This window comes from Pollicipes pollicipes, unplaced genomic scaffold, assembly GCF_011947565.3.
Source record: "Pollicipes pollicipes isolate AB1234 unplaced genomic scaffold, Ppol_2.1 Scaffold_3812;HRSCAF=4468_pilon_pilon_pilon, whole genome shotgun sequence".
Taxonomy (NCBI): Eukaryota; Metazoa; Arthropoda; class Thecostraca; order Pollicipedomorpha; family Pollicipedidae; genus Pollicipes; species Pollicipes pollicipes.
In genome coordinates, this window is record NW_023596380.1 from 204,027 (window position 1) to 218,512 (window position 14,486).

Sequence of the window (14,486 nt, forward strand, 5' to 3'; positions counted from 1 at the left end):
GCTTCATGGTCCAAAGGTCAGTTCTCTGACGTGGAGGGCGCGCTGTGGGGTCCTGCGTCTAAAAGGCCCGCTCCGATGGGCGAGCCTTTGGGAGCCGCCGTCTGAGGTACTGGCCTGTGCTCGGGTGGTCGGACCCGAGGCCCTTGCGTCTGATGTGCCGGCTCTCCACTGGCTCCTGCACTGACCCACCGGGGCGGTCAGCGTCGGTGCCGGGAAGAGGCCGCCGCGATCTGAGGGAACTGCGTGCAGCGCCGAACTTCGGCGAACGCGCGGGCTCGGTCCGCGGCGCCGCTCCGGCCCGGCGCGTCTCGCTCGCCGCGCGGCGGGGAGCCACAGTCGGCACGCAGCGTCCGCTCCCCGCCGGCCACGTGATGGGGCTGAAAGAGCCGCCGGCGTCTCCAGGGCTCACGTGGTGCGTCGGTCGGCAGAGATGCGAGTGTCCAGGGAGGAGCAGAGACTCGGTGTTGTGTCTTCGATACTTTCTTCGACAGGAGGCGGTGGTACTGCGGGTAACTGGGGAAAAGCCCAACTCTCGCTTGCTATGACACGGCTCAAAGCAACCGTCGGACCCGCGGTTACCCCGCCCAGACCCGCGAGCCGCGCCGCACAGAGCACCTGGCCAGATTGTCCGCCGCGCCCCCACGCTGCACCGCTCCGTCGCAGTGAGCCTTACCCCGCCCAGACCCGCGAGCCCGGCCAGACTGTCCGCCGCGCCCTCACGCTGCACCGATCCGTCGCAGCGAGCCTTACCCCGCCCAGACCCGCGAGCCCGGCCAGACTGTCCGCCGCGCCCTCACGCTGCACCGCTCCGTCGCAGCGAGCCTTACCCCGCCCAGACCCGCGAGCCGCGCCGCACAGAGCACCCGGCCAGACCGTCCGCCGCGCCCTCACGCTGCGCCGCTCCGTCGCAGTGAGCCGCTGTCCTGCAAGGAGCCGATCGAGGTGGTCAGCTACAAGATCGGGGTCTGCAAGGTCTCCCCCAAAGGCAAGGAATGCCTCACCGAGTTCAGCCGACTCAACTTCAACGGCCGCTCCTCGGTGGTCGTCTGCAGGCCGCACACCGGCCGCATGCACCAGATTCGTGTGCATCTGCAGTATTTGGGTGAGTTGGGCGGCGCACGTGCTGGGCGACGCCGCCGGCGCCAGCGCGGGCGCTGGAGCCGCATGCAAGGCATCAGAGTGAGGTTATGACCCTTGGACGACTTCGCTGCGTGCTTAGACGTGAGTTAAGTGGCGCAAGTTAAGATTTACTGTGCTTTGTTGGGGCCATGTCGAAGCAGGCAGTGCTAGCTCACGGAAGGAATCGCATGTATGCCGCTGAGTGGACTTCGTTCGTGCTTTTATCACGCCAAGGCCAGACGAGCGCTGAAAACTCGGAATACTTGGAAACAGGAAGAGTGTTCAGCAATTCACACACTGAGTCCTTGGCTGGTACTGGTCCAGCTTCCCGTCAGCGGTCATTCCTTCCACGTCACCTGCGGCGTAGTTTTGTAAGGTGTGGTTAGTGAAGGGCTGAACAGTGAAAACGGCGCAACTTACCCTAACATTTGACATGACGTCCAGAAACCACTAGATTCATCGTAAGCCTTCCACGTTGAAAAAACTGTAATCGAACAGCTGATAACTACGCGTCCTTTCCTACACTATCAGTTTAATGAAGCATTCATGCTGCTGTCCGTGCAGCAAGTGGCCCTTTCCGACTTGAGTTTCCGTCGATTTGGAGTAGAGAGATCGGACTCCATTGTCTGTATCTGTGGTCCCAGCCAGAAGAATGCAAAACATTGTCCTCCTTACTGTCCATTTTTGTCAGGTGTCAGGCAAATTCTGACAGGCAACGTTTGTGATAGACCCCGGTCTTGTAGCAACAACGCTTAGTATGCATTATTCCACCCTATCTTCGTCCTCGCTGTTAAACACATTGTTTCAGAGCACAAACATTTCCGTGGGCGATGGTATCAAGGTGACCTCTTAGTTCCAAGCATTTCTGGTCTCCCCGCATCGCAATCATCAGCGCGCTAAGATGCGTGTTGCGATGCCGAGAAGGCGGCCGGTGTTCTACCCGACAAAGTCATTTGCTGACGAGCGTTAATGTGGCGTTCCAGAATGGCGGCTGTGCATTTCTTGCGCTATTTTCACCGGGTAACAGGGCCTCCAATAAGTGCAATGCACTTTGATGTCATTTTCAATTCATTTACTGTGCATTTGTAGTCAATAAAACGACGAGGAGGCTTGCCCGACCCGCTGCCCGGTTCAAAACATCGTCCAGTGCGTCTTCCCTGACCCAGAGCGTCTAACCATCGCCCTGTCACCGTCACCCGCCGGCCAGCTTGTTGCCTGAGCTGACGGCCGGTCACCCCAAAGTCCAGCCTCTTGTGATGCGCCAGCCATCGATCTGATGGTGTTCACCGATCCGCGGCAGGCGCGGCTGCAGGTGGCAGCCGCTGCTGAGCTCCTCCGCCCCTGGCGTGTTGAGTGCTGCTGCCGCCGTCCCTCGACCGCTCTGCGGTCCCGAGTCCTCCCGAGCGCGGGCGTCAGCGGCTGACAGGTGACGTCCGCTCCCACAGGGTACCCAATCATCAACGACCCGCTATACAACCACACGGTGTTCGGGCCGCAGAAGGGCAAGGGCGGCACCATTCTGAAGACAGACGAACAGCTGATCCAGGACCTCATCGCCATCCACAATGCCGAGAACTGGCTCGGCATGGACGGCGATGTCGAGCTGAGCATGTTCAAGGCCAAGGAGGCCGGTGAGTGTCGACAGGGCGCGAGACGGGCGTCCGACTCCGCGGAACGACGACCCGCGCCGTGGGGGTCGTGCTCGTGCCTTCGGGCACCGTGTCTGGTCAGTGGATGAAGCGAAACTCGTGAGGGGCCCGCTCCTCTCCCTCCTCTCGTGTGTCGGCTTAGTGACGTGTGTGCCGGTCGCTCGCCGCTCTCCGCCACCGCCGCCGCTGACCTCTGGCGCCGCCCCCAGTGGACAGCCAGCCGGCGGCGGAGGTGCCGGCCGGCGCCGGGCGCTGCCCGGCCGGCTCGCCGCTGCCCGCCAGCCCCGGCCCTCGGACGGGTCCGCGCCGAACGTCACCGTCGGAGCTGAGGCCCAGCCAGGTCAGAGCCCGCAGAGCACGGGGTCCGCGCCGCCGGTCCGGGCCGCCATCCGGCCGCCGGTCCGGCCCGGTCCGCCGCCGTCCGGCCGCCGGTCCGTGCTGCCGTCCGGCCGCCGGTCCGTGCCGCCGTCCGGGCCGCCGGTCCGTGCCGCCGTCCGGCCGCCGGTCCGTGCGCCGTCCGGGCCGCCGTCCGGCCGCCGGTCCGTGCTGCCGTCCGGGCCGCTGGTCCGGGCCGCCGGTCCGTGCCGCCGTCCGGCCGCCGGTCCGTGCCGCCGTCCGGCCGCTGGTCCGGACCACCGGTCGGCCGCGGGCGCCAGCACGACGGCGGAGAGGGCAGGGCAGGGGTGAACGAATTCTCAGACTAGTTCCTCGCTGTCGTGCTGCACATGAATGTTCTGTTCAATGTGTGGTGTTATGTTAAGTAAATGATGCATATCGCACGCTTAGCTAGCATAAGCCTCTGCCGCTCTGTTGGCTAATTGGAGATTTCGGTGACATCATCGGTCTTTACGGCGGCGCGCGGCACCAGGCATGCATGCACAGTGCCAAACGAGTCGTGTGCAAGGAATGCCAGCCTTTCACGGTGAGAGCCTTGTTGAGACCGTGAATGCATTTCTCTTCCGTAGTCGTACCCTTTTCACCTTTCATTGACGGATAACATTGATGAAGTTGGAGGGTACAGATCGCGTAGACACTTGAGGTGTCAGTTTCTGACCGGCCATCCCTACCACGTCTTTGCGCCGACTGCCTGTCCCGCATTTGGAAATGATTTTTGTAAAAGAAAGGACCTGAAAATGACATCAGTAATGGGACTACGCCCCATTATGTTACCCCTTCAGGACTCTTAAATTGTCTTCATGATGTGAAACAAAGAATACGCGACGTTTAATGGTCTATGTCGGCCACTGTAAGCGCTGGAATACGTCACCCGGTGCTGAAAATCTCACCAGTTTATGTCCGAGGGCAGCATTGCCATGCAGTTCCTGGCCAAGTCTGAAATGGATTGTCCGACATGTTTCTCGGACGTTATTTGGTATCCCCACATGGCCGTGCGACGGCCCACAGCCCATCAGTGGCAGGCGCCCGCCGGCTTCGGCGCGCCCTGGCTGGGGACGGGCGGACCCGCGCCCTGCGCGAGCCGTCAGATCTGAGTCTGTCTCGGAGCCGAGCCAATGTGTTTGTCCTCTCCGGACGACGGCTCACGCCGCGACGCTGCCTCGCTCGGACTGGAGCGCGGAGCGTGACGAGGAGCGAGTGGCTCCTGTTTGAAAGAGTAGAGTGGAGGGCTGATTGTGGATGCAGAACTCCACTCCGCTTGGGGTGTACTTAGTCAGCCTGAGACAGAACTCCGCTCTGTTCGGGTGTACTTAGTCAGCCTGAGACAGAACTCCGCTCTGTTCGGGTGTACTTAGTCAGCCTGGGACAGAACTCCGCTCTGTTCGGTGTACTTAGTCAGCCTGAGACAGAACTCCGCTCTGTTCGGGTATACTTAGTCAGCCTGAGACAGAACTCCGCTCTGTTCGGGTGTACTTAGTCAGCCTGAACAGAACTCCACTCCGCTTGGGGTGTACTTAGTCCTGAGACAGAACTCCACTCCGCTTGGGGTGTACTTAGTCAGCCTGAGACAGAACTCCGCTCTGTTCGGGTGTACTTAGTCAGCCTGAGACAGAACTCCGCTCTGTTCGGGTGTACTTAGTCAGCCTGAGACAGAACTCCGCTCTGTTCGGGTGTACTTAGTCAGCCTGAGACAGAACTCCGCTCTGTTCGGGTGTACTTAGTCAGCCTGAGACAGAACTCCACTCCGCTTGGGTGTACTTAGTCAGCCTGAGACAGAACTCCGCCAGAACTCCACTGCTTGTTCTGTGTACTTAGTCAGCCTGAGACAGAACTCCGCTCTGTTCGGGTGTACTTAGCCTGAGACAGAACTCCGCTCTGTTCGGGTGTACTGTGTCAGTCCGGTTGTACTGTGTCAGTACTGACATAGAACTCCGCTCCGTTCGGGTGTACTGTGTCAGTCCTGAGACAGAGCTCCGCTCCGCTCGGGTGTACTGGGTCAGTCCTGAGACAGAGCTCCGCTCCGCTCGGGGTGATTGGGGCCAGTCCTGTGGACTTGCGGTGTTTGATGTTCTATGTGATGTTCTGTAGTAACAACCGGAGCTGTAACTCGGACCCCGGGCGCTGTCGGGTGCTGTGCTATGCTGTGCTGTGCTGTGCTGTGCTGTGTTCATGCTGTGCTCATGCTGTGCTCGTGCTGTGCTGTGCTCGTGTATCGCTCGCAGTCGATGCCCTCGAAGCCCCAAATCATTACCGTCACCGCCACTGGCACCCCCGTCAGCGCTGTCAGTATTAGTGTCGTGCCTCATGCTGTCATGATGGCCACGGCCGCCGTGGTGTGTGGCAGGCGGTGCTGCGTCGGGGAGCGGTCGGGAGACAGGCGAGGCGAGCGTCCAGACCGACAGCGCGACCTCGAGCCACGCCTTCCGGCGCGACCTGATGACCGTTGACCCGCACTGCTACGAGTGCAAGGTCAAGTACAGAGACCCCAAGCCCAGCGATCTGGTCATGTACCTGCACGCGCTGAAGTATTCGGTGAGTGCACCGCAGACGAGGGAGCGAGCGGGGGCAGGGTGTGCTACCGAGTTACGGTGCGTTGCCAAGGTGTGTTACCGAGTTACGGTGCGTTGCCAAGGTGTGTTGCCGAGTTTCGGCGCGTTGCCATGTCAGTGTCGACGATTGGTATTGGTTGTTTGCACTTGTTCGTCCCACGTGTGCGTGTAAATTATGTTTCGGGGTTTCGCCGTGGTTTAGCTTATACGGGTTTGAGAGAGTGATGGCCACCAGGACGTGCCGGATTTGAAGCTGCTCCACTAATCCATCACGTTACGAGACGTTAGCTCGTCCATCCTCGGCCATGTCTCTGCGTGTGTGCTGTCTGTCGGTGTGCAGTGTATCGGCGCAACTTGTCCTACCGCTGCCTGTGTGCTGTCGGTCAGTGTGCAGTGTGTCGGCGCAGCCTGTCCTACCGCTGCGCAGTGTGCTGACGCCGCCTCACGTGCCGTAGGGCCCAGGCTGGGAGTACGAGACACAGCTGCCGGACTGGGCGGCCGAGGCCTGGTGCGACCCGGACGGCAAGGCTTGAGGCCGGCCCGACGGTGGCGCCGCCCCGGCGGCCGCGGCCGGAACCTCGCCGGCCCGCGCCGCGTATATCAGGCGGGCGCGCGGCGCGACCGGCGCGGCGGCCGCGGGAGGCGACGGTGCCGACGCGGCGGCTTCCCGCGGCGTCCCGCCGCCTCGAAATACTTCCAGATACAAGTATTTTGTCATAGCTGGGGCCGAGGCGAGCGCGCCGAACTTCGTCTTTCCATCCTTGGATGGCTCTGGCCCTGGAGCCGGGTTGTAGCGTAGACGCGGCGCGCGCGAGTGTGCGGCGACGCGCAGCAGTGCAATCTTATCAGCGCTGGGCGTCGGAGCGGTGGGCGGTGCGCCGGGCGCCGGTATGTTGTGTTGGTTGACTGTCGCACCGGGTCATCTCGCGTCGGCCGACGGCGCGGCGCAGTGCTTTCTGTACTTCCGTGTTCATAGCGTCGTTTAGTGTCGTGACAACTCGAATCAAAAGAGCGCGGGCGAGTGGCGCGCGCCGTCCTGACTGGCTCTGTGTTCGGCGGCGCGAGGCACGAACGGACCGAGCGCACGCAGCGGCGCGCGTGTAAATGCCTTGTTGTTTGTCAGGGTTTCTAAGGACTAATGGGCACTCGCCCGGTCTCGAGGAGGCCGCCGTTAACCAGTCGTACTAAAATAGTTGTAATGCCTGTCGGCGCACGCCGAGACGGCTCTTCTCTCCGGGAGCATGGCTGGCGCGGGAGCGCGTCCGCCGTCGGACGGCGCGTCCCGCCCCCGTCGACAGCGCGAGGTCGGACCGCGAGCCCGGCCGACGCCACCCACCGGCCGCCGTGCCTTGATGACACCCCTCTGACGTCACAGCCGGCCCGGCGCTGTGGCAGTGCCTTGGTTTTACCTCAGCCGCGCCCGGCGGCGCCCCGGCCGCCGTCGGCCGTCGCCGGCCGCCGGGCCGCGTCGGGTCGCGCCGGGCTGGCTTCGGGGGTCCGTCTCGTGTCCGGTCGGGCGGCGCGCGTGTCGTCTCTCGGCGCTGTTCCTACTGGTCCGATCGGTGTCCGTGTGGCCGCACTCCGCGGACGCGTCTCAGCGCACCTGCGAGAGCTTTGGCCCAATAAAGCCGCCAGACGTTCGCCGTGTTTTCGTCCGCTTTGGCCGCGGTTGTGTGCTGCTGCGCTGTTTGTGCGCCCTGTTTGCCGGACGTGACGTCCGGGAAAATAGTGTTTGCCGCGACTCACGTCCGGGCAGAAATTAGAGTGTTGAGTAAATGGTTGGAAGTAAGCCATGACAGATTTTGGGTGAAATGGTGTTTTTTTCCGCACGGGAAATGGACTACCAGAGCGCGGGTATCGTTTCAGAATCCGTTATAACGGCGGCCGATGCGTCTCGGTGCGCGGAGCGTGCTTCCTGCTCGAGTATCCCCCTTTACCTTGTGTGGTGATGGACGAACAGTTCAATCAAGTTTGGTTTACTCTAAAACTGTCATGGGGGACACCAAGCTCCGAATGAAGTCAAATTGATGGCATTACACACGCATAAAAATGTACGTGCAATGCATGCCCAACCGCAAGGAAGTAAAACGCCTCGCGCGTCTTCGTGGATAACCTGATGGTACATGATCGCTTTAGATAAAAGACGCGAGAAGCACGAAATCGACCATAAAACACGGCGAAAGCGTTATAGCATGGCAGCGATACACGGATTTTCATGAACCACATGCTTTGGTTGAGGGCAAGTGATGCGTACTGTGACATTACGACAGCCCGCAGAACGAGGGGATGCCTATGACTGGAAAAAATACTGAGTTGTATTTCTGAAATAAAACCGAAGAAAAGAACAAAGCCCAGGACGTAAAGCAAACCGAACGCTTTAATGTGTATTTCATTGTTCATTGGTAAAGACAATTCGCGAGGCTTGTACACGTATGCCAGCCACGAAAACATGGTTATCCTTCGCCTGAATGACGTGTGCCCTGGTCCTAGCCACATGTACAATAGTTATGACATGGTGGGCGGGCCATCCGCTCAAAAATGTAGACAGCATCTCCATTCTAACAACACAGGATCCTCATTCTCGTTGCAGGCCGCGAAGGATCACCCTTTCGGCACGAAATGTTGACCTTTCGCTGTACATTTTGCTTGGGCTACATCATATTGGGGACGTTCCCTGACAGGCTTCAGTGCGTGGCGTCTGGATGTGCGTCTCGTGCGTGTCATTCGGCGCGATCTCCCCGTTTGTTGATCATGTTCGTTTTGATTGTTAATCACATCCCACAGTCAATCTGATGATGGTGTGATGGCATCATTCGACCATCCTGGTGCGTGGGGCCTGCCGATTCCAGCCCCAGACAAGCTTACACCTTAAAGACCTTTGAATTGTTCCAGCCTTGCTCCTACTTACCTGGTCCCAACCAAGCCTTGAATAGAAGTTTTCCTGACGGCTGCGAGGAATCTGCTGTTGCATTGGATGTGTGGAGAGCGAAGCTTACGTATCAGTCAGCCCAAATCATCGCCACTAATAGCAGCCTGCGCAAAGCCAGCGCTTTTTGTGGACGACGGCTTAGGCATTAAAACCGGAATTACGCACATCACTGCCTCACAGAGTCGAAAATTGCGCTGGGAAGATTATTCACGCCTGAAAGGCTTCGCAATGCATGAACCAACTAAGAAAAGCCCTCCAGTTTTCACCAGAATTGTAGAGTCGAGTGGGTCCCGACTGCTCTAACAACTTTTCAAAGAACATACCGCGAAAATCACTTTACTAACGCAAGTAATCGCTGCGCTAGAGCCTCACGAAAGAAGGCAATTCAAGGGACGTTAGCCAGGCCTTGTGATGCGACCAGAAGTAAAGTCGCCACACACAGTCATCCATAGGAAAGTGCGGCAGCACGCGCGTGTGCACTCCTCCACGTAAGACGCACATCTACATGCTACAAGCTATTACGGAGGACGACCATTTCACGCTTCGTTAGTTGGTAATTGCTCTAGTAATTGTTGGACGAGTCGTCGGCGCACGTCCTAGCTCAGGTGCCACTCGTGGTAAGAACCGCGGCAGTCAAGAATGAAGCCTTACTCCGTCGATCCCAAGTGTGCCAGCTACGCCATCGAGACGAACGAACGGTCCTGCACGGGTATACCAAATACTGATGCTGTGCAACGGAAACGGATGCCGCACACACGTCATTCTTTCGTTAAAAAGAAAATAAAAGACAGCGGAACCGTCGGATGTATATGTTTTACTTTGGTCTACATATACCTGTCATAAAACCACGGCAGATGCACATTGCGCATGACTTCTGCATGATGTGACCGGCGTTGCAGCAGAGGTCAGCCGATGACTAATGCACAGTGGAACAAGCGGCCCTGGGCTCCAGCCAGTTGGCCAGCGGCGGCAACAGAGCCCGTACTACACCACACATCCTGCGACAGACCACGCCTATGGCTGAAGTGATGCGCCGGAGACACGGGCTCATTAACACTGGCGGCGCGACAGCCGCAAACACTACTAACGAAACACCACCGTCAGACACAGCCTCACACACGCACGCCCGCCGCCCCGGCCGGCCGCTAGCTCTGCACCACCTTCCAGCTGCCGTCGAGGCCGTCGCACGGCTTGCCGATGATGCAGGTGCCGGTGACGGCCGGCCGCCGCAGGTAGAGCTCGCCCACGCGGCGCAAATCGTCGCGCGTGACGGCCTTGACGCGGCGCCGGTGCTCGTCGAACTGCTCGTCCGAGATGCGGCTGAGGAAGGTGCGCATGCCGCGGTCGGCCGGCACCACGGGCGCGTCCACCGCCTGGAACACACCCAGCTTGGCGCCGTCCACATCCTCGGCGCTGAACGGGTGGTCGCGCGCCACGTCCGCCGCCGCGGCGAACGTGTCGAGCGTGCGCAGAGAGTTGGGGTCGCGGTAGCTGTAGAACGACCACAGGCCGCCGGGCGAGGCGATCGCGCCGCCGCCGTACGCGCCGCCCTTCTCGCGGATCTCGCGGTGCAGGTGGCCGAGCGAGAGGAGGCGCGCCAGCACGCGCAGCGCCGCGTAGTCGGGGTGCGCGTACGGCACGGTGGGCAGCGAGCGCGCCGCGTAGTGCACCGGCAGCGGCAGCTGCACGTACGTCTGGCCGCCGGACGGCGCAAAGTCCGGCCGCACGCCAATCTCCTCGCGGCCGGCGCCGACCACGCCCGAGAGCAGCTCGTCGAGGCCGGCGAGCGCCGGAGGCAGGCCGGCGGCGGTGGCATTGAGTGCGCAGCGCATGCCCTCCTTCATCAGCAGCATGTCGGCCAGCATCTTCATCTTGGTGACGAGCATGTCGAGTTCGCCGTCCTCCACCAGCTTCTTGGTAAAGCGCACCTGGTCGAGGCCCGAGTACAGCTGGCGGAGACGCGCCGCCGCGCTCAGGTCGGCCGATGCCACGCCCATGGCGTACTGGTGGCCGGCGGCCGGCACGCTGTTGGCGAGTTCGGCGGCGCTCATCTGCAGCAGGCTGCGCAGCCGCTCGGCGTTGTCGAACGCGACGCCGGCGAAGATGTCCTGCCAGAGCGCGAACATGCGGCCGGCGTTCTGCTGCAGGCAGTAGGAGCGCAGCACCAGGCCCTCCTCGTAGCGGCCGGGCTCGACCGGGTCGTCACTGACGGCGACGGCGGCGGACAGGCCGCCCGTCCACAGCTGCTCCTGCTGGTCCTGCTGCCGGTAGTCAAGCCGCTGCGTGCCCATGCGCGTCAGCAGCTGACTGAAGAGCGGCAGCAGCGGTCGGAAGTACGGCGGCACGGTGGACGTGTCGATCACGCAGCGGAAGTAGGTGACGCCGTTGGTCGGCTGCTCAGACAGCTGGACGGGCACGCCGGACACGCTCTCGCGCCGCAGCGCCGGCCACTCGGTCGCGTCCGCGATCTGACGCACGTCCAGAATCGGCAGACTGGTCGCGTCGTCACCGTCCGCTTGCTTCTGCAACAGACGCCGGCCGTCCTCGAGCACCTGGCGGCGGTCGTCGTCGGTGAGCGCGGCCACCTTCCGCTCCAGCAGTTCGGCCTCCTGCCGCTGCAGGGCCGCCTCGTGGCCCGCCTCCGGCGTCATGACGGCCACCACGCGGTGCGGGTTGTCTCGCAGCAGCCGCGCCAGCCGCTGCTGCAGCAGGCGCGGCTCGGCGGCCAGCTCGGCGCGCAGCCGCGCCAGCAGGTCGTCCAGGCGCAGCGTGTCGGCCGGGTCGGCGCCGTGGTACCAGGGCGCCACGGCCTGCATCACCAGGCCCAGGCCGAAGTTCTGGCTCTGGTGCTTGCGGCTGAGCTCGATCCGGTGCAGGATGGCGTCGATGCGCTCCTGCTCGAAGCCGGTCTCGGCGGTTTCGTGCAGTGTGCGCTCGATAGCCTCCACCACCTTGTCGGCGTCGGCGTCGGCCACGCCCTGCAGGCCCACGGTGAAGGCCGTCTCGCGGCACGAGTTGTCGAAGCCGGTGACGTACGGCGTGAAGTCGGCGCCGAGACCCGACTCGATCAGCGAGCGGTAGAAGGGCGCCGACGGGCCGCCCACCAGCAGCTCGGACAGAATCAGCATCAGCAGCGACTCGTAGCGGTCCGTCACGTCGCCCACCAGGAAGCCGACGGCCACGCTCGCCTGGCGCTCGGGGCTCGGCGCCATCGGGTCGTGGCGGCACGCCACGTGCACGCGGCGCGGCTCGCTCCAGCGCCGCTCCAGCGGCACGCGCGTGTCGCACGCGGCCGCCGCTGGCGCGCGCTGCAGGTACTGCTCGTCGATAAAGCGCAGACGCGGCGCCAGCGGCAGGTCGCCGTACGAGAAGAGGCGGCAGTTGCGCGGGTGGTAGTGCGTGGCGTGGAACTGGCGCAGCTGCTCCCAGGTCAGGTCGGGGATGCGCAGCGGGTCGCCGCCCGAGCAGTGCTGGTACGTGTGCGACGGCAGCAGCGCGTTCTGCAGCCGCTCGGCGAACACGCGGTGCTGGTCAGACAGCGCGCCCTTCATTTCGTTGTACACGACGCCCTTGAAGACGATGGGCGTGGCCGGGTCTTCGGGGTTTTCGTGCTCGAGCCGCCAGCCCTCCTGCAGGAAGTCCAGCCGCTCCAGACGAGGGCTGAACACGGCGTCCAGGTAGATAGCCAGCAGGTTCATGTAATCGGCCTCGTTGCACGTGCTGAACGGGTACATGGTCCAGTCGCTGGCCGTGAACGCGTTCATGAACGTGGCCAGGGAGCGGTTGAGCATCTTGAAGAAGGGGTCGCGCGCCGGGAAAACGGTGGCTGCCGCAGAGCGTCGTGTGCTCCAGGATGTGCGCCACGCCGCTCGAGTCCGTCGGCGTCGTCTGGAAGCCCACGCTAAACACGTTGTTGGCGTCGTCGCGCGCCACGTGCAGGTACTGCGCGCCGCTCGCCTCGTGGCGCAGGCACGCGGCCGTGGCGCTCAGCTCTGGCACCTCCTGCACGCGCTCCACGCGGAAGCCGTGCACCAGCGAGTCGACGGCCGGCAGCTGGGCAGAGAAGGGCCGGCTCCACGGCCGCAGCCGGCCGCCGGCCAGCGGCCGGCACAGGCGCGACAGCATGGCTCGGCCGATGGCAGGGCTCGTGCAGACTCTGGCCGAGGGGAGCAGCTGGAGCTTATTTATCAGCACGCTCACTCTGGAATGGTGGCAACAGATGTCAGAAACAAGCAGTTAGGTCATGTCACCAATATAAGCAGTGATTGATTCTACCAGAATATGATCCATTTAGTGCTGGCAAAAATGCTGATCATGAGGTTTGCAAAGATAATTGTTAACATTGCTAACCTTGTGAGCAGTTTATCCAACAAACACACATCATCCAGAATTTACTCTGACAACCTGAGTCAGCAGCCATAGATACAACAATAAGAGGTTCCCTCCCAGCTGCCATATCTCAAATCCTCCCAATTACCTCCTAACCCCCTCCTTATTGCCCCCATAACTGCATCATAACCCGACTAATGCCCTCTTTACTGCCTCCCAACTGCCACTTTAGCAGAATTTGATGTGCTCCTATGACTTTGCAAACATGAAACTTAGTAACATTAATATGATGCAAACTATTTGCCTATACTGGAACCACATCAGTGACAAATATCAAATAATCAATGTTCAGAGGCTAGCAGAGTTTGTACAGTGAAATAAACTGATACCTAATACATGGCAAATTAACACTACATCAGGCATTACCACTGCCATAAAATTTGTCACTGCCAGGAAGTTGCCAGGCATTGCCGATGTCACTATATCAGACATAATCACTGCTACTAAACACCACTGTAATGCAACTAGAGATATTACCCATATCTGAAATCTATTCAATATTTTTAGATGTTTTTGTGTTGGTAATTATGGCAAAACAACGGATGTGCTAGCACACTTAGACCAGTACCTGCATCTTAAATGCAGGCTAATCAAAAACCTTACAATAAGCCCGCAAGAAATACAATTGAATTTTGCGCATACATAGCATGTGGTGACAGGCTGCCTCCAAATAAAGACTATAAAGTCACTATAAAGATGTTATATAACTGCCAGATAAGGCACACATGGACAGCAAAGAGCTGCTCACATCATAGTTGAGGCACACACAGCCAGGGTTCAGGTAAGTGGCTTGGTGCAGCCAGTGCTGCTAGAAGTTTTATGGTGAGGGGGGGGCGAACAAACTGGCTCTCATGCTCTGCAATTGATGCTGGCAGTGTGCAGAGGTCCAAGCTCTTTTATTTACACCGTACATACATGCTCTGAAACTGATTTCACTGCTAGGCCTAGCATGTTCAATGTAACATCATTTTTGTCAAAACCCAAAACCTTGTATTGCATTCTCCAGTCAACACCCATCGCACCTAAAACAACAGAAATTTGGAAACTTAGCTCCTTCCCCACCCCTGCAGTTCCTATGCCCCTGCACGTACAGTATCTTCTTGGTCCAAGCTGTCTAGACCATCTCGCCTGCAGGCTGCAGATCTTAAAGGTACCGTCGTTACTTATCGCAGGCTACTTACCAATTTAGCGCTAATCCATCTACCGAACACGGGAAATCTATTCCTGTCAGTGCTAACGTTGATGCCTACCTGAGTCTGCAATTTTCCAATTGGTGGCCACAAACACAGTACGCGGCCCCTGCTGATCTTTGTCGAACGTTGACTCACGCGCAGGCACACAACCAACATGCTTCAACACACATCACCCTTCGCGCAGTCGACGTTTCACATGAATGTATGTAGCGCGCTGCAATTGTCCTGAAGCCCGAGTGGCGAATTTAGAGGTCAAACTTGG

General features: G+C 60.2%; 1 protein-coding gene and 1 pseudogene across 1 annotated transcript in view; one reads left to right on the top strand and one right to left on the bottom strand.

Moving 5' to 3' along the window:
• Positions 1 to 6,300, top strand: part of LOC119093012 (RNA pseudouridylate synthase domain-containing protein 2) — a 58,579-nt gene extending 52,279 nt beyond the window's left edge. Inside the window, exons 8-13 of the mRNA XM_037215904.1 lie at positions 912 to 1,102; positions 2,565 to 2,750; positions 2,978 to 3,018; positions 3,051 to 3,108; positions 5,509 to 5,696; positions 6,169 to 6,300. Coding sequence (XP_037071799.1) covers positions 912 to 1,102; positions 2,565 to 2,750; positions 2,978 to 3,018; positions 3,051 to 3,108; positions 5,509 to 5,696; positions 6,169 to 6,246 — 742 coding nt within the window. The 3' untranslated portion in view covers positions 6,247 to 6,300. The remainder of the gene's footprint in view (positions 1 to 911; positions 1,103 to 2,564; positions 2,751 to 2,977; positions 3,019 to 3,050; positions 3,109 to 5,508; positions 5,697 to 6,168) is intronic.
• A 3,144-nt stretch (positions 6,301 to 9,444) lies between these two features.
• On the bottom strand, positions 9,445 to 14,349 carry LOC119093016 (presequence protease, mitochondrial-like; annotated as a pseudogene).
• Between the last annotated feature and the right edge of the window lie 137 nt (positions 14,350 to 14,486).